At 43.5% G+C, this 26,082-nt stretch overlaps 1 protein-coding gene across 4 annotated transcripts in view; it reads right to left on the bottom strand.

Annotated features, from left to right (window-relative positions):
• Slc18b1 (solute carrier family 18 member B1) overlaps positions 1-26,049 on the bottom strand; it is a 30,762-nt gene extending 4,713 nt beyond the window's left edge. Inside the window, exons 1-9 of one of the 4 annotated variants that reach the window (XM_021174458.3) lie at positions 25,838-26,049; positions 24,035-24,174; positions 19,048-19,143; positions 18,649-18,722; positions 16,665-16,812; positions 12,446-12,602; positions 6,069-6,205; positions 3,415-3,516; positions 1,675-1,766 (exon numbers count right to left, since the gene is read on the bottom strand). In XM_021174458.3, coding sequence (XP_021030117.1) covers positions 1,675-1,766; positions 3,415-3,516; positions 6,069-6,205; positions 12,446-12,602; positions 16,665-16,812; positions 18,649-18,722; positions 19,048-19,143; positions 24,035-24,174; positions 25,838-25,880 — 989 coding nt within the window. In that variant the 5' untranslated portion in view covers positions 25,881-26,049. Of the gene's footprint in view, positions 1-1,674; positions 1,767-3,414; positions 3,517-6,068; positions 6,206-11,916; positions 12,009-12,445; positions 12,603-16,664; positions 16,813-18,648; positions 18,723-19,047; positions 19,144-24,034; positions 24,175-25,837 lie in introns of those variants that run through there. The other 3 variants (XM_029482804.2, XM_029482805.2, XM_029482806.2) reach the window with 3 other exon arrangements.
• Between the last annotated feature and the right edge of the window lie 33 nt (positions 26,050-26,082).

Here is a 26,082-nt window from a genome sequence, read left to right as displayed (position 1 = left end):
AGGCTCAAGGCATTAGTATTTTAAAAGATACAAACTTAAATACGAGGGGGGGCAGGACCCCAGAATCAGCTGCACAAATGGCTGGCCTTCTTCACCTTGTCCCACGGCATTCAGGGAGAACTCACGCTGGAGTCTTAGACTTCTGCTGCAAATGCAGCTCATGCATCACCTGAAGTCACTTCTGGTCACACAACCCACATACACGTGTCACACAGTCCACATACATGTGTCACACGACCCACATACATGTGTCTCACAGTCCACATACATGTGTCACACAATCCACATACATGTGTCACACGATCCACATACATGTGTCACATGACCCACATATTACATGTGTCACACAATCCACATACATGTGTCACACATCCACATACATGTGGTTAGTTGTACATACTACACATCTGTAACCACCTGGCCGGCTCACCATAACAAAATCCTCTCAACGCCAATGCTGTTATTCATCTCATTAAACACAGGAAAGAAGGGGGTGGGGGGCAAAGGAAGAGATGAGAAACTGACTGTCACTCAGTGTGGGCTTCATCTAGGTACATGACAGACGTTGTACATTTAGTTCTTGTCATGCCTGTATTAATTAGCTTTAGTTCCTTTTAAAAAGTGTAATCATATTTCTTTATTTTCCAGGGGAGGTGTGCCACAGCATGTGTAGAGGTCAGAGGGCAACCAGCGTGAGTCAGGTTCTCTCTTTCCACCTTGTAACTCCTAAACTCAAGGTTCCAGGCTTTGCAGCAAGTATCTTAATATGTTGACCGTGTTGCTGGCCCTGGTTTTTTTCTGTAGACAAGAAAACTCAGTCTCTTGCAAGTTAAATGATTTGTTCAAGTTCTGCTACTAGTTGACAGGGCCAAAATTCAAATCCAGGTCCAAAAGACTCCAAAGTCACCCTCCTCCTGTGACAGCATGTCATCCTAGAAGTATGTGGAAAAGTCTAAGGGGCTCATTTCCTTTTGATAAATTTTAATAAAGAAATTATAACAAAATGAGCAACTACTACATGCTAAAAAAATGACCTGGAAACAATAAAAGCCTCAGTCCTGCTCTCAGTGAGTGAGAAGAAAGAATTAAAAATAAACTGTAGGCCGGACTTGGTGACGTACGCCTTTAATCCCAGCACTTGAAAGGCAGAGACAGGCAGATTTCTGAGTTCGAGGACAGCCTGGTCTACAAAGTAAGTTCCAGGACAGCCAAGGCTACACAGAGAAACCCTGTCTCGAAAAACAAACAAACAAATAAATAAACTGTATTCTCTTACGCATCAAGCCAAGGATGCTAGCAATAAATGCTATTCTGAAATTATTCCAAACAACTGTGCAATTAAAACACAGGAGAGGGGAGATAAGATGGTACACACATATAATCCTAGCATTTGAGAGGAGTCTGGAGGATCATAAGTTCAAAGCCAGGCTCAGCTAACAAAGCAGACAAACACTTTAGAGATAAGAATGGGTATTTTCTCGTCTGATAAAAACTTTAAGATTTGCTTGGAGAACTGCCCACTTCTAGTAAATAACGCTCTGTCAATCAAGCAAACCGCGGACCACTGTCCTAAGTCAAGGTCATTGTTTAAATAGCAATGCCCACAGTACCAAGCCATTGAAAAGTTAAATAATTACTGTTTCTCCAAAAAGCACGGGGGACAAGAAAAGTTACCTTTTGATGTGCAGAAGAGGAACAGGTCCTAAGAGCATGTAGCACCCAGCTGTAATTAAGTTTCCAAAAACCAGAAACCATTTCCTTAAATTCTGGTAAAGAAAAAAAAAAGAATTTTAAGCTTAAACCAAAAGACCCTCTATAATCAAACAATTTTTTAAAAACTTACAGTAATAACATTCAAAAATCCAAAACCATTGAAGCAAACAAAGTTATATATTTACGAGAAAATCGGTAGATGATAAACTTAAGGGCAAGGAGAATATTTTACAAGCTGAGCATAGAAGTCAGGTAGGAGGGAAGCACGCTACAGACCTGCACATCATGAACTATTACAAACATCTAAGAACTTGCCTATGGATTTCTTTTTAGAGCAAGGTCTTGCAATATAGCTCTGGCTAGCATTGAATTAATAATCTCTTAGTCCTCTGCCTCCCAGGAGCTGGGTAACTGACATTTGCTAAGGTAACGCCTGGCTTAAGGTTATGTCTTCACATTTATCTCCAAAGGCTGTTTTGAAATGCAGTTCAAAGTTCTTTTAATATACTTCCAAATCAAAGTCACTGTTTTTTTGTTTTGAAGTGGTGAGGGAGTGGTGGGGATGTGATTTTTTGAAGTAGGGTTTCCCTCTGTAGCCCTGGTTGTCCTGGAACTCCTCTGTAGACCATGCTGGCCTTGAACTCACAGAGATCCACCCACCTCTGCCTCCCGAGTGCTGGGATTAAAGACACATGCCACCACGCCTAGCCAAAGTCATTGTTGAAATAGTAATCCATACACTGCTAAAACTGTCTTACTCCTTCCCCAGCACCAGTTTTTTCCCAGCACCTAGGTCAGGTGACTCAGAACCCCTAGAAGTCCAGGTTCAAGACAGCCAATGCCTGCTTCTGGTCTCTGAGGTCACCCACATACATGTGGCATACATATGCACAGACACAGACAAAAATGAAGGTACATCTTTTTTAAAAAAAAGAAGGCATTATTCTTTTGAGACTTGGGTTACTAAGTCAATTCCTGTAATATATATGTCTTGATAAATGTATGTGAAAAGCTAAAGAGAGAAAAATGTAAAATGTAAGTGGTAAAGCCTCAGAGACAGCCATGGAGACGTGAAGTCTGGTTAACGGTGCTGCCTCTGCATATTAGTCATGAAGCCCAAACGGGTTAGGCCAAACTGAGGGAGAACAGAAGGGATTCTTTTCAAGATGGCTACCGAACGGACAATGCACATTTCCAGGGCCATATTTCAGACTCACTAAGTCAGAATTTCCCTGTAACAGTTTCTCCATCTGATCAAGTCTGATAACTGCTAAGATTCTGCCTTTGTTATTAGGATCAGGGGGTTTTTGTTTTATTTTACTTTGTTTCACTTGGGTCATTAAGAAAGCTTAAGCCAGGCTTGTCTTGACAATGGTAGACTGTGATCCTGGCTCAGGGAAGGTTGAAGCAAGAGGACCGAGTTCCAGAACAGCCTGGGCCATATTGTAAGGCCCTCTCTTAAAAGAACAAGTAATCTCATAGTCTAGTTGTCATTTGCAGGAGTTTTACCATCAGACTCATTTTCACTGAAATACTCAACTTGTGCCCTCTTTGAGCAGCACCTGAGGCTGGGAGATGCTGGATTCTCTCTCTCAGACCAGTTGAAAGTGTGAGCTTTAAGCAATGGAGCCTTAGAATTCTGGGGAAGTAGCTATAGATCTAAACATGCAAAGCAACTCAAGTATAATTCAGTGTACGTACAGGCATCTTATCGCTGAGTAGACCAAACAGCGGCGAAGAAATGGTGTAGGATAGAGACAGACCCAGGAAGACCAGTCCCACGTATCCAGTTGACAGACTGAACTGGAAAAAAAATGCCATGTTAAACTTGAATGCTACATCTCCCTTTAAAATAAGCATCCCCTTTCCCTCCTCTGCCTGAGCTCTGCTAACAGAAGTCTATCAGTCACACGCAGTATTCCTATTGTGGCTAGCTGGCCATGGCTGTGCCTAGGGAACAGTGTGAAAGGGAGAGATTGTAGCTCATTCTGGCTCATGGTTTCAGAGCATCCTGGAGGGGAGGATGCAGGAGAGCAGAGAACTTGCATGGTGGCAGCCAGGAGGCAGACAGAGTGCCTGCGCTCTCTGGCTTCCTCCTTTCTTCCCGTGTTTCTTCTAGCCCCGTCTCTGGGATGATGCTCCAACACTGAGGGCGTCCTACCTAATTAGTGCTGTCTGGAAGTAACTTCAAGCCATACCCAGAGATATATCTTACTAATATCTTAGATACTTTTCTTTTTTTTTTTTTTCTTTTCCTTTTTTTTTTTTTTTTTTTTTTTTTTTTTGGTTTTTTGAGACAGGGTTTCTCTGTATAGCTCTGGCTGTCCTGGAACTTACTTTGTAGACCAGGCTGTCCTCGAACTCAGAAATCCGCCTGCCTCTGCCTCCCAAGTGCTGGGATTAAAGGCGTGCGCCACCACGCCTGGCTCTTAGATACTTTTCCATCTAATCAAGTTATCGATCAAGAACTAGAACAGGGGCTATCCCAAAAGCTGTTGCCTGTACATGGGATGTGTTCTTCTAGCTGGGCTGCCTTGTCTGGCCTCAGTGGGAGAGGATGTACCTAGCTATGAAGAGACTTGAAGTGTGCCAGGTTGGGGCAGACAGGGGTGGGGGTGGGGAACATAGCCAGAGGAGCCATCACTGGCTCAGAGGAGAAGGGGAGGGGGAAGGGATTGTGGGATTGAAAGATCCTGACAGAATGTAAAAGGTCACAGAAGCCCTGAAATTGGCAAAATAGATTTCATTGTTAGCAGAACTAGCTTCACTGATTTAGAAAAATAGAGGTGCACAATGCTCTGGCCGCTCCTCGAACCTGTGTGTCTGCCAATGTTCTGACTGTTCCTTGAACCCAGGTGTGTGCCCACTGCTGCACCTCACACCTCACTGCCGGGTGTTTGTGATATTGGTTGCTGGAATAGAGTCGGAAAATCTCCCCAGCAACCACAGTCGGGGCCAATCCGGAGTTCCTCCACCTTCATTAGACTCCTTCCTTGTTTCCCTCCCATACCCATTTCTTGAGACATCAATCATTATAGAATAGACATTGTTTAGATCTGGAAATCCCCTACTCCTCCCTTCTCCTTTCCCCCTTGAGGACCTATAAAAACTGGGACCCCTTTCCCCTTGGGGTCGACTCCTCTGCCCCTGCGTGGGATACAAGTTGTCCCCAGAGCTCTGGCTTGCCCCCGAATAAAGCCTTGTATGGTTTGCCTCAAGCTTGGACTCTCGTGAGTTCTTGGGGGTCCACTATTATCCCGAGGCCTGAGCGAGGGGCTCCTCTTAGGGTCTTTCAGGATCAGGTAACAGAGAGGGGGGTGGTGAGTGGGATCTAAAACGAATAGGTAAAAAAAATTAAATCTAATAAAAATAAAAAAGGAAGAGGTGGGGGAAGAACAAGGAGACAGGGTAGGGTGCTTTACATGCAGGGATATATTAATTTTAGAATATATATTAGTACAATATTTTTATATAAGAAACAAAAATGGTTTTTTATAATAAGCAAAAATGTTCAAGACTCTTAAAAAAAAGATTAGCTTTCATCCAATTCCCTTTAACTTTTCCTTACTTTGTACATGAGTAATACTTGTTCTGAGGAAGAAAAAAATTCCAACCACCAATCAGACATCCTAGAAGTTTTATTTTTGTAGCATTTGATGTTAAACATATTATTTGATTTCTACAAACTGATATTATTTTATATACACTGTTTCACAAATTTTGTGTATACAAAAAAAAAGGTCACACACAGAACTTATTAAAGGATGTTCTTGGATCCTAGCCCTATGTATGGATGGTTTCAGGAGGTCAGGGTCTGTGCAGAAGACGGTGTGTCACTGTGAAAAGCAAAATAGATAATAGGAATCCAGCATTTATGTTTCAGCAATAGAGACTCTTGGTTCCTTTCTCCTAGTCTGTAGTATGAACCATAGTCACCTGATTATATCAAATAGCTAAAGAGAAAGTAGATCAGGGGACATCTGAGAGCAGAGGACAACTCACCTCAGAAGTCCTAGTGACATAGTGACCCATTGACCTAGTGACCACTCCTAATGCCCCATTGCAACTCACACAATTAGAGAAAAGCTGTCCTCGTTAGGTAGCTAATATGGAAGATGCCTGCACAGGCCACCCAGACCTGGAACAACATGAGCAAGGTCTTAGGTAGAAGGAGACAGTGTACTGGACTCTAGGAGAAAATTTTTTTCTTAATGGATCAGGCCCCAGATCACAAAGTCTCATCCCTCAAAGAACAACACTGAGGGACCAGAGCGCAGCTCCCTGTCTCCCTCCTTAGAACAGCTAAGGAGCCTGAGGGCACATAGTCAGGGCCACCCATGCAGAGCAGTGCTTACCTTCTCCATGACAAAGAGAGACAGGGTTGGGTCGAGGAAGCCGAAGCAGGAGCTGAGAGAGATGATCACGAAGGCTAGGAGGCCCATCTTGGGTAAGGTGACAAGTTTCCAGAAGGACTGCTTGCCTGGATCGGACTCTTGGGTTAAAAATAGAAACAGAGATACATCATGGCAATTACCATCTCTTAGCGTTATCTTTTAACTTACTTTGAGGGCCAAAGCTGGTAAGACTACCTATCTAGTAATAAAAATAAATAGTACAGTCGGGTTGCCTGAAATTAAATAGTCTCTTCTACATCAGCTTCCAAACTCTTCATCTTTAGAACGCATGATCAATTTTTATTGAAAAGACTGACTTTTATCCTGGCGTGGTGACATATACACAGCCTCTCAGCACTTGGGAGGTAGAAGCAGGAGGTTCAGGAATTCATTTCATCCTCCGCTACATAGTGAGTGAAGCCAGCCTGGCTCCGTAAGACTGATCTCAGACAGACAAACAAAGACAAACAAAACAAAACTCCGAAATAAAAAAAAAATTTAAAAAAGCAAATCTCAGGTTTTCAAATACAAATAGTGTCTGTCCAGTGCGATCAGTGTGTGCCGGGAGGTTTTTACGTTACAATCTAAAAGTAAGGCCTTTTGGATGGGACAGTGGCATGAACAGCCACAGAGAAATCACCATAGGTGCTTCAAGCTCCATGGGGGGGTGGGGGGGAGGGTTGCGCGCGCGCGCGAGAGTGTGTGTGTGTGTGTGTGTGTGTGTGTGTGTGTGTGTGTGTGTGTGGTATGGGAGGAGGGGGTCTTCATTTTCTTTGTAAAACAAGACCTGGTTACTTTTGTGAGTGCAAACTAAACCCTACATTGAAAGACTGGAAGGCGGTGTGAACGACTTTTATCATTTAAGATCATTTCTCCCAGTCTCCTAACCCAAGTTCATGACTATCTGAGTATCAGGCATGGCTATCTGCAATATCTAAATATTCAAAGAGTGTGCAAACTTTTGCTATTTTAGGTAATATTCTCAGGGAAAATTTCAGAATACAGAGAATACTGTCATTCAAAAGCGCCACCCTCAAACCAGAGTATGTATTTTACTTTAGAGAGGGGATAGTGCCACCTTGTGGCATAGCCAGGTATTGCCAGCAGGCCGTTGATACTAGTGGATTTTGAACGTCAATGAATTTGAATTGAAAATTACAAAAGATGGGCTGGAGAGATGGGTTGGCAATTAAGAGCACTCACTTCTCTTTAAGAGGAGCAGAGGTCTGTTTACAGTACCCACATCAGGTGGCTCACAATCACCTGTAGCTCCAGCTCCAGGGGCTCCAAGGCCTCTGCGCTCATCACACAATTTAAAATGGTAAAAATAACCAGGCATGGGGCACATGCCTTTAATCCCAGCAATTGGAAGAGAGAGGCTGTTGGAGTCTAAGTTCAAGGCCATCCTGGTTTACAAGAGAGAGTTGCAGGACAGCCAGGCAGGGCTATACACACACACACACACACACACACACACACACAGAGACAGAGAGACAGACAGAGACAGAGAGACAGAGAGAGACAGAGAGACAGAGAGAGACACAGAGAGAGAGAGAGAGAGAGAGACAGCGAGAAAACAACAAATAATATAATATTAAAATAAAAATAATGTTAATTATAAAAAACCTTTTGTTTTAATCTGTTACACTTCTTGGGTATACAGAAAACATTATCCATTATAATATATAGCTCAGTAAAGAACACTAGCTGCTCCTGCAAAAGACAGAGGTTTAGTTTCCAGTGCCCACAAGCCTTCTTTCTGACCTCTGTGAGCACCTGACATGCACACAGTCAAAAACTCACACACAGAAAATGAAGTAAGTAAAATTTACCGATAGTTTTAAGTTTTAAAATAAAAGGATGGCTGGGCGTGGTGGCACATGCCTTTAATCCCAGCACTTGGGAGGCAGAGGCAGGCGGATTTCTGAGTTCGAGGACAGCCTGGTCTACAAAGTGAGTTCCAGGACAGCCAGGGCTACACAGAGAAACCCTGTCTCAAAAAACTTAAATAAATAAATAAATAAATAAATAAATAAATAAATAAATAAATAAAAGGATATATAAAAGCAACACATTACGGGTATAAGTGAAAACTTTTGGGTAGAACAAAGCAAACCCTATGGAATGTTTGAAGGGTACGTGGGTGTCCCCGTGTTTCACTATTCTCCTCGAAGAGACAGAAGTCCCTGGTTGCCAACACCAGCCCTGAAATGTATCAGAGATGGGGGAGTGAGGAAGCCCATGAAAAGAGCCACACAGGCGGTGCCACTTGACACCCTTATCCTACAAAGGAGAGGTTTGAGGAAACTACTTAGAAAAGGGGACAGAGACAAACCACGCTGGGTCAGAGGAGGCTGTGGAAGAGTTTGTATATTCAAATTCAACTTCATGGGACAACTCTTTTATTGACACTCAATAACTGCTCAAATGGCTTTCAGGATAGGGTGTGTGTTTCATAAAGATTATATTTTGAGTTTGCCTACAATCCTGTCACACTGCAGGCAGAGACAGGAGGGCCAGCCTCAGAAAATAAATTAATTTACAAGTAAAAATGAGGCTTATCAGTAGTGTCTGGCATTGATGTTTGTATATGTGTGTGCATGTATGTGCACTAGAATAAGTAAACCCAATGAGCTAACAAAGGCCACACCTTACCTCTCCTGCTTGTCATTTTCTGTATGAGAACTTTTAAAATCTACTCTTAGTAATTCCCAAGTGCGATAGCTTTGCCTTCTGAGATAAGAAATAAGAAATCGGGCAGGGCTATGGTGGCGCACACCTTTAATCCCAGCACTCAAGAGGCAGAGGCAGGTGCATCACTGAACTCAAATCCAGCCTGGTCCAGGATGGCCAGGGCTGCACAGAAAAACCTTGTCTTTAAAAAATTATAGCCGGGCGTGGTGGCGCACGCCTTTAATCCCAGCACTCGGGAGGTAGAGGCAGGCGGATTTCTGAGTTCGAGGCCAGCCTGGTCTACAAAGTGAGTTCCAGGACAGCCAGGGCTATACAGAGAAACCCTGTCTCGAAAAACCAAAAAAAAAAAAAAAAAATATATATATATATATATATATATATATTTTTTTTTGGTTTTTATATATATAATAATATAAATATTATATATATATAATAATAAAAATAATAACAAAGAGTTTCTAAATTTTAAATAACTTTAATTATAGTAATTGTACTTGTTTTATGCTTTCATTATTATTGTTAATCTCCTTTTATAAATTATTTAATTATTTAATGTGTATGTGGTGTTTTGCCTGTATGTACGTCTGTGCCAGGAACCTGCCATGTGTTCCTGGTGCTTTAGAGGCCAGAAGAGGATGCTCTGCCCTGAGACCTGAGTTACAGATGGTTGTGAACCACCATGTGGACGCTGGGACTTGAACTCTGTTCCTCTCCAAGTGCAGCTAGTGCTCTTAACCACTGAGCCACCACACCAGCCCCATATTGTTCATCTCTTAACTGTGCCTAATTTTAAATTAAACTTTACCGTAAGTATGTGTGCACACATCAAAACATAGGAGAAGTGGGCTTGATGTGTGCTCTGGTCTTGTAGTATGTGGCCCCCAAAGGAGGTGGGACTATTGTATAACTCTATAGACCCTCCTGTCACCATGGTGTAACGCAGGTTCCTCAGGTTCTCAGGTTGAGGGTTTTAATGAGAGGCGTGGCATGCCATGACTGTCAGAACAGGACATCAGGGAACAACTGGAGAGCAGATATGGAAATGAGTCAAGGGCTCCTAACACACAATGCTAAGTATCCTAAGTATGGCGGGCCACGGGGGTGGAAGGAATGAGCAGCGGGTATAGAACACTGGATTCTGCCGGCTCACAAGTCAAAACAAAAGACAACTTCGTTACAGGGTCCAGGGACTGCTTGTATTTTGATGCTAATTCCACTCTCCAGGGAGGGGCTTAGGACGCAGAATGAGTCTGTGACTTCCGTGACTTCCGGGGAACCTTCCCCCTACTTTAATTTGTAAAACAAAGGCTAGAGCCTGTGATTGGGCAGGAGAAGAGAAGGTGGAGCTGAAAGTTTGGGAGAGATGGAGGAAGGGAGAAGAGAGGACAACAGAGGGGGTGGGAGGAAAGTGAAGCAGAAGCCCAAAGCCTGGAGGAATCGCAAGCAATAAGGGGTCTCACAGATGAGGAAGATGGTAGTGTAGCGGTAGATCTGCCCAATCTAGGCATGCAGTTTTATTCATATTAACTGAGTCGTGGGTTTATTTGGGTTGGAGATTTCACGTAACATCTATCCTAAAACTTTCAATTGCATTAAAACTTTCAATAACTGTAAGAGTGCACTTATGTAGAAACACTCCAAACTTAATATTATCGGCCTTAGGGATTTTTTTAAATTCCAGTTTTAATTAGCCTGTCTTGGCTGTCTTTTCTCATTTCCTAATGTCATAGTTATTTTTTTTCTTCTGCTAAATGAGAATCTGACCCTTTTTTTTTTCTTTTCTTTTTTTCTTTTCTTTGTTTTTTTATGTATATGAGTACACTGCAGCTGTCTTCAGACACACACTAGAAGGAGTGCATCAGATTCCATTGCAGATGGCTGTGAGCCACCGTGTAGTTGCTGAGAATTGAACCTAGGTCCTCTACAAGAGCATCCAATCCTCTTCACTACTGACCCATCTCTCCAGGTCTGTTGCTGACTGGTTTTTCAATTATCAGTCAAATATCCATCATACCTGGACATAGCCCAGGATGCTAAACTAAGGGAAAACAACATAAAACAAAAAACTGATTTAATCCTAGCACTCCGGAGGCAGAGGTAGGCTGATTTCTGAGTTCAAGGCCAGCCTAGTCTACAAAGTGAGTTCCAGGACAGCCACGGCTACACAGAGAAACCCTGTCTCATAAAACCCAAAAAAAAAAAAAAAAAAAAAAAACCTGATCCCTTACACTTGTAAAGAGGATAAGCACCACCTTGTGGTTTACTCTGGTATTGCCTCGCTGGCTCTGTTCTCCCCAGTTCCCCATAGTAACCTAGCAAGAATACAAGTTGACTTGTATTCTTATGTACATTGCTCACAATGTACATAACCTGGCTAGTAAATTTCATTTGGACCAAAGAGAACTACCAATGAGCCACAGCTAAGTACCTGATGGCCCAAAGTGTTCTGTGCTCCTTGCCCTGGTTAGCTCCTATCAGTTAACCATGACAGTATACAGTACTTATCACTGTGACCAGTGATTTATGTGGGGATGGAAACCTTGACCCGGAATGATTCCTTTACTGTGCCAGGAACTTTACTATGTCCTTGTAACTATTACTGCTCCAGACAAGCAGAAGGCCCACTGGGAAGGAATAACTGGCCTTGCCCTGCTACACTGAATGTTTTAGCTTGTTTGAGATGTATCTCAAAGAAACTCACGGAGTGAAAAACAAACGTGTCACTTTGTGCCCAGGATGGCGTGGAACTCGCTAAGTACACAAAGTTGACCTAGAACCTAGAGTTGGGAATGATAGAAGCAGGAAGATCTCTGGGAGTGGAAGACCAGCCTGTGAGTTCCAGGATGGGCAGGGCTACATAGTGAGACCTTATTAAAAAAACAAACCAACAAGTCGGGCGTGGTGGTGCACACGCCTTTAATCCCAGCACTTTGGAGGCAGAGGCAGGCAGATTTCTGAGTTCAAGGCCATCCTGGTCTACAAAGTGAGTTCCAGGACAGCCAGGGCTACACAGAGAAACCCTGTCTCAAACACCACCACCCCCTCCAAAAAATAAAAAACAACAACATCAAAAGAACCTAAAGCCATGTTGGCCTAGAACTTATAGGGATCTCACCTTGCTTTTACTGCTTTGTAGACGAAATGTGGTGCCCACAGCAATTTCTGGTGAAGATTTAGTTCAGCCCAATGGCAATGGCTTGTGAGCAGAAATTAAGTATTTGATTCTCCTAAAACCTAGAAAATTTTGTGATATGTGTTTATTTATTTATTTATTTATTTATTTATTTATTTATTTATTTATTTTAAGATAGGGCCTCATGCAACCTAGGCCGGCCTTAAACTCACCCTATAGCTGAGGTGTCTTAAAGGTGAGTGCCATGCATTCTGTTTGTGTGGAGCTAGAGAGCAAACCTAGGACTTGATGCAAGTAGTCTGCTAATTGAGCTACATCCCTAGTCCTCTGTAAGCAAAAATTCTCATGAATTAATTACCCGTGTTTTAGGAAAGAGAACCAGTTTTTGAGGGTGCGGCAAAAGAGGTATCATTGATTACATTAACTAAAAGCTAGCATACCGTAATGTATCCTTTACAAAGACATACAAGTAAAATAAAAGGTCTAAAACGAGTATTAAGTTTGAACTTACCATAACTAGGCAAAATGTATAGGTTGAGTGGTATCATCAGCAGAACTATGCACCCCAGAAAAATAAAGGGCACCTCGTAGCCAAAGGATTGATACAAAAGGCCACCTAAAGGGGGACCTGCTACCAGCCCCAGTCCAGAAAAAACCTCAAGACTTCCCTAAAAGTAAAAAAAAAACAAAAAACAAAAATGAAACGAGGATTTAGCTCATGTATTTTAGTTGAAGAATTACTAGTGTCAGGTATAATGACACACACCTTTAATGTCAGCACTTGGGAAGGAGAGGAAGGTAGATGTCTATGAGTCCCAGGCCAGAAAGAGTGGCATAGTAAGACCCCATCTCAAAATGCCTGGTCCTGTAAACCTAGCTAGCCTCCCTGTGGCTTGTAAGGCCATAGACGTGGAAATAGACCCTGGTAACTGCCATTTTCCTAAACCAGTATAGTTTGTAACCACATTTGAAATACTTGTCCTTATATCCACGGGGAAGTGCACCTCCCACCTTTCATCAAAGATGTTTCCTTTCGAAGCTGATGGAGCCCATTACAGAAATCTACAACTGGTCAAAATGTAAAATACAACTGGTCACAGGGTGTTCAACACCAACTGATATATATGCACTACAACCCATATACCTAAGTCTCGGGGAGCACCGAGGAATAGGGGCAGAAGATGGAAAGAGCCAGAGGCCCAGGACATCCGCTATGAGAGAGTGTCCTCTGCATGAGACAGGGAAGTTGCATCCATGACATCCCAACAATACAGTTACCTAAGGAAGACCAGCATGATGACCACACTGACTGACGTGCTGTGGATGGGAGAAATCTCACAGAGCTTTATCCCCAGATGAGCACTACAGGCAACCAATGGCTGCTAAGAAAGGGGGAGTCAGTATCCTCCAGGGGGAGCCCCTGATTGGGTATCCATCCAACTGTGGTCAGGGCTGAGCATAGAGACATATGAGCAACACTAGATGAACTTGGTGGAAGCTGTGTTTACACACTCACACACACACACACACATTCACACACACACACACAAAGCAGTAAACTAAAGAAAAGGAATAAAAATTATACAAATATATTGTACTCATGTAGAAATTCTCAAAATGTACGTAAAAACAGAATTATGAGAGGACTACTTTTAAAACTGTCACTTCACAGTTTATATACACACACACACACACACACAGAGAGAGAGAAATGTTGGTTCACACACTGCTACTGTAGCACTGTTTGCAATGTGAAGCAAGGTGCAGTGGCAGACACCTGTGATCCCAGCACCCAAGAGAAAGGACTCAGGCACCAAATCCAGGAGTTCAAGGTCAACTGTTGAGCGCTCTAGCCAGCCTGACCTAAATGAGACCCTGTTCTAAACAAAGGAACAAAAGATGCAAATGATCTAAATATTCACTAGCATTTTAATTAAGTAGGAGATATCCATGCGGTGTAAGTGTGCACAGCCAGTAAGGAGAGAATGGATGGGTTTTATAACTAGATACTGTAGCCACCAATGTGAGTTTATCAGTAAAATTAGTGAGGTGTTAAATAGTGTGAAGAGTATGTCATCATCTGTGCAAAGAAAAGAAGGGGGCTGGAGAGATGACTCAGCCAAGGAGAGCACCAACTACTCTTCCTGAGGTCCTGGGTTCAATTCCCAGCAGCCACATGGTGGCTCACAACCATTTGTGGTTGGACCCCCGATGCCCTCTTCTGGTGTGTTGAAGATAGCTACACTGTACTCATATACATAATATAAATAAATCTTAAGAAAGAAAGAAAGAAAGAAAGAAAGAAAGAAAGAAAGAAAGGAAGGAAGGAAGGAAGGAAGGAAGGAAGGAAGGAAGGAAGGAAGGAAGGAAGGAAGAAAGAAAGGAAAGAAGGGAAGAGAATCACTCTGCTACTCCATACGCACATGTATGTTTGTACATGTGTGTGCATGTGTATGTATGTGCATATGTGTGTGTATACAAATGTACCTGTCTGCACGTGTATAAGTGTGCACGTGTACTTGTGTGTACGTGTGTGCATATGTATTTGTATGCGTTCATAGATATGGAATCTTGGGAAGAAGCCTTCATGGAGTAGCTAGGGCACTGGGTGCCTGGATGGCAGATGTGTGTTTGCAGTCAGAACAGCAATGCGATGTGTCAAACATTTACCATATTCTGTATTCCATTTCATAAGTTTCTAACTTTGTACTGCATAAAATTAACTAAACATAAAATAAACAAGGCAGTCCTGTGGAAAAGAACCTTACTGTCGAGGGAACTGGAGCATTTTAAATCAATCTCGTTTTCTAGGGCTTTAAATACAAACATGGCTTGTTAAATGGAATTAAGCAGTCTATCTAGCCTGTAAAGAAGACACACAATCCAGGTATTTTATTTACAAACTGTAAGCCCAGACTGGGCAGCTTCGGAGCTGTTCTAACTTATGTCCCAGCCATAATGCCCTGTATTACTGCTGTTCTCCTGGCCCTGAGCTCATGGTCCATCTCTTCTCCTGGCGGCCTCTCCCAGCCTCATGTCCTTCCTTCCCTCTTCTCTCCTCTACCTGCAACCCCCTCACTCAATCCTCCAGTCCTGTCTTCCTCCCTCTACTGCCCAACCACAGACTCTAACCTTTTATTGACCAGCTAAATTGGGGAACAAGGTTTGCATAGAATCCCTTGGTGTGCCCATGAGGATCTGCTTATCAGGGGCAACCAGATCTTGAGAGCCAGAATTTAGCATTAGAATATAAGCAGCATCGGACCAACCCACTACAAGGGCTTACAATTTTACAGTCAAAGTCTGCAGAGGCCACACATGATTAAGTAATGTGTGAAACATGTTGGCCCTGGCTGCAATCTCCATGGAAGATTGGGACTGGAGGGATGGGGGGGGGGGGGGGGCGGGGGGTAAAGGGGAGGAGTCTACTTCCCGTGCCAATCTCACTGCCAGTGGATGGCTCATAGCAATCTCCTTGGCAGCACATTCCATGGTGTTCTGCAGGACACCAGCTCTTTAAGAGGTCAACAAGTCTGATGTGGAGTAAGTTGACTCATGGATAAACTGACAGGTGCAATAGTCAGAAAAGTCGAAATTGGATGGGTGCTCCTCAGACAAGACAGAAGTGCTCTGAGAATTTCAAGACAACCTGAGGCCTCCTACATGAATCTGGGGAAAGTAGCACAAGGTCTCTCTTGAGCCATGAGAGATAACTTCTAACGTAGAGGAAGATCTGAAAGATCTGAAAGAGAGGAAGAAAGAAAGTGAAAGAGAGAGGGAGAGGGAGGGAGAGAGAGAGAGAGAGAGAAAGAAAGAAAGAAAGAAAGAAAGAAAGAAAGAAAGAAAGAAAGAAAGAAAGAAAGAAAGAAAGAAAGAAAGAAAGAAAGGAGGCAGGACAGGGGACAGGGATTAGAGAGGAGGCTCACTGGTTAAGATCATATGTTCTTGCAAAAGACCTCGGCTCCATTCCCAAACCCATATGGCGGACGACAACCATCATAACTCCAGTTCCAGGGTATCTGATACCCTCTTTTGACCTCTGTTGTTCCCCAGGCACACATGTATGTAGTATACATGTATACATATGGGCAAAATATTCATACAGACTTAAAAGAAAACAAATAAATAGTTTAAAACTATTTTAAGAGTGATTTAACAAGGAAAATGTTGGGTCCGTGTTTACCCATCGAAGTGCAGAGACCAGGAAGGGTGTCTGGGAACACTAGAGGTCACTGCCTCTTGGGTTTTTTTCTTAGGATATAGGGTCTCACTATGTAGTTCTGACTGGCCTGACTGTGTGGGCCAGTCTGAACTAAAACTCATGGAGATCCTCCTGCCCACCCCACCCCCACACACACACTGCCTTCTAAATGCTAGGATCAAAGGCGTGTGCCAGGTTCCCACTTCTTTTTAAGCCCTCTCTTCCTGGAGCAGAGCTGTCACAGAGGATTCATTTCCATTTCTTTGCTTGCTTTGTTTTTTACCCATGCTGGCCTCAAACTTTTGATGTTCCAACCACCCAAGTAGTGGGTTACAAGTATGTGTCACCACACCAAGTAATGCTGTGCTTTTTAATTTTTTTCACTTGCTATTGGAACTGGAAATCACAGTGAAGGGGATATGTAAGAGGTAACATACACAAGAGAGTGGGGTAAACATATGTAAGAAGAAATCAAACAAATCTTTTGACCATGTAAGAAAGGACTTAAGAAGAATTTCAAATTACATACCATGACTGTAGCCACATTATTTGGGAAAGTCTTAGCAAGGATGGACGACGATGCTGTTATGGCCGCACCAAAGCCTATGGCATCTACTATTCTCACCAGAAAACACATGGCAATGAATATCGGTCCTTCCGGAAGTTGATCCAACACACTGAAAAAAAAAAAAAATACGACAATTGTCAAATGTCAAACTGCTTTCAGTTTTTAATTCACTATACCCCTGAAGAGAACCACACTTTCCAAAGTTGTTAGATAAAATAGGTTGTCAGCTGGTTGGTGGTGGCACACGCCTTAAATCCCAGCACTCAGGAGGCAGAGGTAGGTGGGTCTGTGTGAGTTCAAGACCATCCTGGTCTACAGAGGGGTTCCAGGACAGCCAGGATGTCACAGGGAAGCCCTGGTGTGGGAAGGGGGGTTGGTTGTCATACTTTTTGATAGGGAATTACCGTTTTGAATTTTTGTTATAATTCAAGCCATGACAGCTTAGCTGTCCCTTTTTTGTTGGTATAACTGATTCCCAAGATGATTAATTCTAAATAGGCTTCTTTGGAATACTGTGGTTCCCCTGGACCAACAGAAGACTGTGATGGCAGGACCTGCCATAGGTATCAAAATCAGAGGATACTGAAGTTCTCCACATCAGACATATTGTCTGCTATAACTGATGCTCATCTTACCAAGTGCATCTCTACTTTTAATTTGTTTACTTATTTATCATGGTGCTGTGTTGAACCCAAGGCCTCACCCACTGTCCAGCAATAGTCATGCAGAGCTATGCTTAAGTTGCTCACAGGACTTAAGTTACTTCCTGGATACCTTTGACACCTAGCACAGTGCAAATCCTGTGTGGTTGGTATCTTGTTATTAGCAGATAGTGATGGGAAAGAGCAAACTCATGCCTTTTGTCTCAGCATTCCGAGGCAGAGGCAGACAGATCTCTGTGAGCTCCAAGCCAGTCAAGTCAGGTCTATACAGTTCCAGTCCACTCAGGGCTACATGGTGATACCCTGTCTCAGAAACAACCACAAAACCAAAGGAGTTGGGGGAGCCTGTCTAGGAACATTACACAAAAGAAGCTAAGAAAGATATCTGATGGTGAGTTTCAGCATCCACAGCCAGGGGTCTTTGAGCTGATTCTGTAACGAACAGATTCTCTTTTCTCTCTAAGCAAAACATTTCTACGACTCAGAAGACTGTTAAGTTTCCATCGTGAGTGGCCACGGGAGTCCCCGTGGGGTGGATGGATTCAGGAGCCACAGTTCTGTTTTCTCTATTGTTTTAACACAGGGTCTTCCTGGATAGCGCAGGCTGACCTCAGACTTGAGGTTCTCCTCTATTGCCTCTGGAGAGCTGGAATTACGGGTCTTCAGCACCATGTCTGCTTCAACAGAAGACTTTGGAGGACTCTCTTTAAGGTCAACCATGTTTCTATTTGCTTCCCACCCACCTGCCTCCATTAATCACAGGGTGAGCACCTGGCAAAATAGTACTGGTTGGTTTAAAGAGCCGTTAATGGGTCAGTGGGATGGCTTAGGAGGTAAGGTGAGGGCTGGTGAGATGGCTCAGTGGGTAAGAGCACCCGATTGCTCTTCTGAAGGTCCAGAGTTCAAATCCCAGCAACCACATGGTGGCTCACAACCATCTGTAACAAGATCTGGCGCCCTCTTCTGGAGTGTCTGAGGACGGCTACAGTGTACTTACATATAATAAATAAATAAATCAAAAAAAAAAAAAAAAAAAAAAGAGGTAAGGTGATTGGAGCATAAGCCTGGCAACCTGAGTTCAACACCTGGAACCCATGTAAAGGAGGACCATCGCGAAGGAAACGATGCCACCGTATTGTCCTCTGCCCTCCACCTGCACAGCACCCTCCCCCATAAACATATAGTAACAATAAAACTTTAAGGAAACTTTTAAAGCCATTAACATTTTTAGCAGATAGACTATGAAATCAGTCCTTGTTCCCAGACATTAGAAAGTTACTTACCCAAAGAGAATTGTAACTCCTCCTGAGACAAACATTCCTGCTATAAACATAAATTTGGCTCCAATGTGTACAAGCTGCAATAAAAGTAATAAACGGATTGCTTCAACAAGTCTACATTTACATAAACAAGCCTAGTACAACATATAAAACTGCAGGAAAGCATGTGGTCTAATGTCATATAAAAATAATCGTTTACAAGAATTGCAATGTACACTGTCCAGAGGCATGGAAGGGACTAAAATCAACCACAAAGAGAGAGAACGGTGGCATCATTTATAAAGATATAATGGCTTTATTTCTGTATCTATTGAAATTCTAGATTAGTAAGTTACAATAACTCCCCCCATGATTTTTTGAAGATTAAGATATATATATATATATATGATTGCCAAAACTTACATATTTTCCAAACACCAAAGATGCCAGCAATTCAAATAACGCATAGCATCCGAAGATCATTCCAATCATGGTGTTGCTGGCTCCCTTCTTTTCTGCCTTAGAAGGAACAGAAAAAGGAATACAACAGCATTGGTGGAAAGACAGGAGGGTGAAGTCGGAACATCACCTTTGTGACTTTCACATATGGATAGTAATTTCCAAGATTGGGGGCGGGGATGTTAATGCCCACATAATGGACATTCTCTTTGTAAACATTCACTTACCATGTAGCAGCTTCCTCGGAACTTTTTTGGATATACTCAGTTTGGTTGGCCCTGTCCTATGTCCTGCTCAAACCTTTCCATTCCTGGTATTTTAAAAAAAATTATTTTAAAATAATCAAGGGAAGGAAAGATATGGTAAAGTCTAGAGTCTGATATGAAAGTAATTCACTTAGTTTGTCCATAAAGAATTCCCAGTCGGGTGTGGTGGCATATGCCTTTGATCCCAGTCCTTGGGAGGCAGAGGCAGGCAAACCTGTTAATTCGAGACCAGCCTGGTCTACAGAGTGAGTTCCAGGACAGCCAAGGCTACACAGTGAAACCCTGCCTCAAAATCAATCAATCAATCAATCAATCAATCATCTCTTTACTGAGTAAAACTCAGTATTACAGAATATAAAAAACCCCAAACGCTCAGGCTGAGGCAAGCTGAGCCTGCTTCTCAGCGGCTGAGGAAACAGCTGATATTGACAGACTTCCTTTTTGGTATCACTTCTTTTTACAGAATTGCACTCCACCCAAAATAAACACAAAGCACGTGCCAGCTGCCAGTTCTAGAAGAAAATAAACAAAGCCAAAAAACAAAAAAACAAAAACATCAAGGAGAGAAAATGTCATGAACTGGCAAATGGGTCATAGGAAGGCCCAGCCAGTAGGCTCCGTGGCTTCTGCCCATGCTTAATTTGGGGAGAATTTTTTTGTCCTGTGAGGAATGCAGATGAAGGATGATTCCTGCAGATCATATGACCTAAGACGTTCCCCACAGTGTACTCTCCATAGTTGGGATTGTTAATCTTTAGAGCCTGCTCCACCAGGGACATCTGAACCTTGCTCTAGATGATGTGGCGCTTACTCTGAATCTACTGTGTGTGTGCACCTGAGTATCTATATGTGCAGCACAGGTGTGCAGGAGTCCTTGGTGCATGGATTCCCTGGGACTGGAATTACAAGCAGTTGTGAGGCACTGTGCGGGTGCTGGGAACTGAACTCATGCCCTTTGCAATAGCAGCAGATGTTCTTAACCACCAAACCACCCTGCCTCATACCTTTGGAGTAGAAATATCACAGAGAAAGCAAAGAGCGCCTGGAATGTCAGACCTGGCTGAGTTTCTACACCCAATCTGTAAACTATTATGCTATACAATGAGGTGTCCACAAACTCCAAAGTCACAGTGCTCATAGGGTTTTTACACAGCTGAAAATTCGGGTTTTCCTGATCAGTGACATGTCACCCAATGCATTGGCTTATGCATGTTCTGTATAATAAATCCATGCCCTTAAGTGGTTTCCTGAGTTCTGTGGCCAATTAATCAAATTAACTGAACCCAAGGTTGGGTATGTATGAACCCCAACTTGTAGCCAGTTAGTCACAAGCTTCAGGCTAGAGCTTGTGACTCAGGGGGTCTACAACTGACATTTGAGGGCAGGGGACAGTCCTGGGACTGAGATATCTCCAGGCGACAGAGGCACAGTTGTCCTGGATTAGAGGACGCCACAGTGTCTGTTGCTGAAGAGCTACTTGCTTGCTAGAAAGAAAGGAGTGGGCTGGTGAGATGGCTCAGTGGGTAAGAGCACCCGACTGTTCTTCTGAAGGTCCCGAGTTCAAATCCCAGCAACCACATGGTGGCTCACAACCATCCGTAATGAGATCTGACTCCCTCTTCTGGAGTGTCTGAAGACAGCTACAGTGTACTTACATATAATAAATAAATAAATCTTTAGAAAGAAAGGAAGGAAGGAAGGAAGGAAGGAAGGAAGGAAGGAAGGAAGGAAGGAAGGAAGAAACAAAGAAAGAAAGAAAGAAGCAGCCCTGTGCCTTCGAGGCCATAAAAGTAACCTGTGCTGTGAATGCAGAACTGTAGAAACTACACTTCAGTTGGTTCTTCCCTTTGTACTGGCAAGCTTTATGTCCACTTGATACAAGCTAGAGTCACTGTGGAAGAGGGAGCCTCAGTTGAGAAGATGCCTCAGTAAGATCAAGTTGTAAGCAAGTCTTTGGGGCATTTTCTTAATTGATAATTAATGAGGAAGACCCAGCCCATGGTGGGTAGGACAACTCCTGAGCAGGTGATTCTGAGTTCTATAAGAAAACAAGAGGAGCAAGCCAGGATGCAGCACCTCTGCATCAGCTCCTGCCTGCAGGATTCCGCCCTGTTTGAGTTCCTGTCCTAGCTTCCTTCAACGATGAGCAGTGTTGTGGATGATGAGCAGTGATGTGGGAGTATAAAACAAGCAAACCCTTGCCTCCCTAACTTGATTTTTGGTCCTGGTGCTTCATTGCAGCAATAGAAACCCTAACTAAGATACTTTCTAGACCCTCAGATCAGGTGGTTCTCAACCTGTGGGCCTCCACCTCTCTGCGAGGATCAAAACACCCTTTCACGTGGGCCACATCAGATATTTACATTATGATTCATAGCAGTAGCAAAATTACAGTTTAGAGTAACAAAAAGAACTCTATGGTTGGGGGCCACCACAGCATGAGGAACTGTATTAAGGGTCAGAGCTCCAGGAAGGCTGAGTGAGAGCCTCCTATCATCTTTTCACAAAACCCAAATCTGGCCAACCACTCTGACGTCCTCCCAGCCGCCAAGTCCTGGGTGTGTACTGCAGTGCTCTTAGCTTCCAGCTGCAGCTTGCCCCTCAGAGCCCCAGCCTTCTATCCAGGGTTTGCCCTGCCCTAAGTTTAAGCCACAGTGAGCTGCCTCCTGTTCCCTAAGAATATGGCATCACCCTGCTCTGCCCTGACCACCTCTGCAATGATGCCACTCCTCTCTGTTATTTACCAGAAGAACTGTCATTTCTCAAGCCACACCTCACTTAGACTCAAGTGAAGAAGTCTCAGGCCGTGGCACATCTTTCTCCTTGGCCATAATCTACCAAGCGTTAGTCACTCCTTGCTCCTGAGTATCGTCTCTTCTCGCCATCTTTTCCTTAAAAAATACCCAAAGTCTGAACCAATTCTCCCTTCCTTCCTTCCTTCCTTCCTTCCTTCCTTCCTTCCTTCCTTCCTCCTTTTCTCATCTTTTTTGTTCCTGGTCACTTCCTGGCTTCTCCTTACCTGAGAATATATATCTATGGCTCAGCACAGAATAGAAACTTAACCTTCCAGTGAAATGGGACTGAATTGGGAAAGCCTTCTCTTCTGAGACTGCTATTTTAAAGTAAAACAATGGGACCCTCGCTGTTCTCTCTCTTTCTGGGAGTGGTGGTGGTGGGGGGTGTGTGCTGAAAACCAGTGAGTGCTCCACGCGTACTGAGCTCCACTGCTCCTTTATCAGGGAAGCCCTCTCCACTTGTACCCAGAGGGAAGGGTTACAGGCTATCCAGGCAGTTTAAGAACTTTGAGAAGTTGTCAGTGGGCCATGGACCTAGAACTTTGGCAAGATGCACAGAATAAACATTTGGACGCAATGAGCTCCCTTCAATCCATATTGTGTGCATGGACTCCATACTCCAGTCTAACCTTTGTGTCACAGCTACCGTTCCTCACACCATGGAGAGGGCAAAGGTTAGAGGGAGCCTGGCAACGTTCATCAGAATCCTTCCTTTGTGCAAACATTGCTTCCGGAGTTCATAACAAATTCAGACTGAATTTCCTGGGCCACAACTATACCCCCTTCTCACCTCCCCCCACCCCCTTTGGAGACAAAGTCTCACTTTATGGCCCTGGCTGCCTGGAATTCACTTATAGACCAGGCTGGCCTCAACACTCCTAGAAGATCCCTGCTTGCTTCTGCCTCCTGCATGCTCTGAGTAAAGGCATGAGCCATTATACTTGGCTAAAACTGCCTAAGTCATTATGCCCGACACCAGAAGACAGCATTGGCACCCTGGTCATTTAGTGATTTAACCCCCTTTTTAGCTATAGACTTCAAATAAAGATTAATCAGGCTACATGGTAAAAGAAATAATACTTAGAAAGTCTCAAATATATTTTAGGTGAATTACCCAGCAAAAAGATAGTCTGACTTTTTTTTTTAAAAAAATACATATTAGACACTAAGAAATATTCTCTTGCTGTGTGTGGAGGAGGGTGACTCAGTAGGTAATGTGCTTTTTGTGTAACCAGGACAACCTGAGTTGGATCCCAGGACCCGTATAAAAAGCTGAGCTTATTGGTATACATCTGTAACTCTAGCACTACAAGGTAAAGACAGGAGGATTCGGGGATGGGGATGGGGGGGCTGCTGGCCAGCCAGTCCAGCTAAACTGGTAGCTTCAGGGGCAGTGAGAGACCATGCCTTGATGAAGAAGCCTGACATTGATCTATGACCTCTGTGCACACATGGGCTAACAATTCCTCCCCAATACACACACACACACACATACACACATACACACACATACACACAAACTGTCATACAACACACACACGCATGTTAACCAAACTATAGGTACATTTTTATATTTTATTTATTTTAAATTTTTTTTAAATTTTTAATTATGTGTGTATGTATATGTGTGTGGAGATATTTACATGGAGCAATGGTGTCCATGGAGGTCAAAGGGCACCACATCCCTCTCGAACTAGAGTTAAAGATGGTATGAGTGGCTTGACATGGATGCTGGGAACTGAACTCAGGTTATGTGGAAGAACAGGACACACTCTTACCTGCTGAGCCACGCCCCCTCATTATAAAATCCTTATATTTTATTATCTCTAAAATTATATAGCGGAAAGGCTTTCTAAAACTTAGAGTTTATACGGTATAAAAATGTCTTACCTCCTTAGGGAAAAATGGTCCAAGGATGGAATAGGTCATCATGCAACCCAAGTTCATGGTTGCTGCTGATACCAGCACAAAAATCTGTTCTCTTGACAGTCGCCGGGATGTCTCTCTTGTGCTTCCTCCAGGGTCATCACCTTGAATGCAAACGCATTGCTATTACAGGGGTGTAACTGGGATTCTGGGTAAAATACACGAGTGGTATTTTACACGGAGTTAACAGACTCGGAGCACAGTTGTTGAGATAAAAGACTATTCTAAATATAATAGTTATGACCAAACAGAAATCAGACATGGAATAACACTGCAAACTTGAAACATTTTCATGTGGAGACTCTTCAGTTAGAATTTCAACATGGAAAATATTAAGCCATCTGACCTATCTTTCGACTGCTCTTTCAGAAACCCCCTTAATGATGAACACCAGGGTTAGTTGTCAAGGGCACCAGGCTCTAAAGAAATATATTCTTAAGCTACTAGCTTCATATGCCACACAGACTCAGTCAGGGCCTAAGTGTTTAAACAGGAAATGCTAGCTCTTGACCAGAGCAAACTGGTTGTGCTAGCTCTTTTCTGGCCATCCAGTTGATGAACTTAACATTCTGCAAAGTCGTTTGTCACAAATATGTAAATCTGGTCACTGCCCACACTGACTAGTGGTCTTTTAAATCAACTCATTTCACACTTTTATCCCCATTTAAACTGTCAAAGAACCAATCAATCACTGAGTTTCAAATATCCACGCAGATTCCTCAGCCATTTCTAAATTAAATGATTCTGAGTGGGAACAAAGAAGGAGGAGGGGGAGGAAGAGGAAGAGGAGGAAGAGGAGGAGGAGGAGGAGGAGAAAAATTATTATTTAATCTATTTTTCCAGAGGTAGCCATTAAAGGCCAGGTGGAAAAAAATCTATGCAAAATAGAGAAGTCTTAAGAATCCTTTAAAATTGCCGGGCGTGGTGGCGCACGCCTTTAATCCCAGCACTCGGGAGGCAGAGGCAGGCGGATTTCTGAGTTCGAGGCCAGCCTGGTCTACAAAGTGAGTGCCAGGACAGCCAGGACTATAGAGAAACCCTGTCTCGGAAAAAAAAAAAAAAAGAATCCTTTAAAAACCGCCTGAGTTTGCATACTGGGCTGCCTCTATCCAGCCTTAATCTGAGGGGAGGTGCCCAGTCTTACAGCAACTTGATATGTCAAATGTTTGGTTGATATCCATGGGATGCCTGCTTTTTTCTAAATAGAAACAGAGGGTGAGTGGATGGGGGAAGGACAGAGAAGAGGGGAGGAAAGGAACGAGAGGAAACTGCTGTTGGGGTACAAAAATAATTAATTTTTTACATATACACATACAAACATATACACATACACATATATACATACACCTACACATATACATATGTACACACACACACACACACACACACACACATATATATGAATTCATTTCATATAGATATGCCCGAGTTGAAGCCTTCTTCAAACGAGAGAAAGTTACAAGTAAGAGGAACGCCAGAAAACACCAAAGAACATTTTAGGCCTTATGATGTGGTGTTATTAATTTGAAAGCATTCTGAAACCCCCTACTTAAAAAAGCAGAGGTTTGGGAAGTACCCATATGCATTCCCCAAACAGGAGAAAAGAAATACTGGCCGGGATCGCACAGTCAGGCCAGACCCCACCCTGCTTGAAGGTCTCAGAAATAACAACAGCAGCGGCAGCAACAACAACAAAACAAGCTAAGCCATTATATCCTAAAGACACAGGCCCTAAGCCCTTGGCGAGCTACGCGCTGACACAGTCACCTCCTCCTGTCCCTGCAGGAGCCGGGGAGCCCGCCTCGTCCATGAGCCGCTCTCGGGGTCTTCCGGCGCTCCAGGCTCAGCGGGTGAGGTGCGGTGGCAGCGGGCGAGCTGCGGGGATCGGACTCCGCATTCCGGTCCAGAGGTGAAGACTTGAACCGGGACAAGAAACCTCGCTGATCCTTGGAACCGGGGACCCACGGGAGCTAGGGCGTGCAGGGGCGGAGCAGTGGTCTCCGCCCATGCTG

Source organism: Mus caroli, unplaced genomic scaffold (genome assembly GCF_978045245.1).
Source record: "Mus caroli unplaced genomic scaffold, Mus_caroli_1 scaffold_9, whole genome shotgun sequence".
NCBI classification, from domain to species: Eukaryota; Metazoa; Chordata; class Mammalia; order Rodentia; family Muridae; genus Mus; species Mus caroli.
This window is presented reverse-complemented; position numbering and strand designations above follow the sequence as displayed.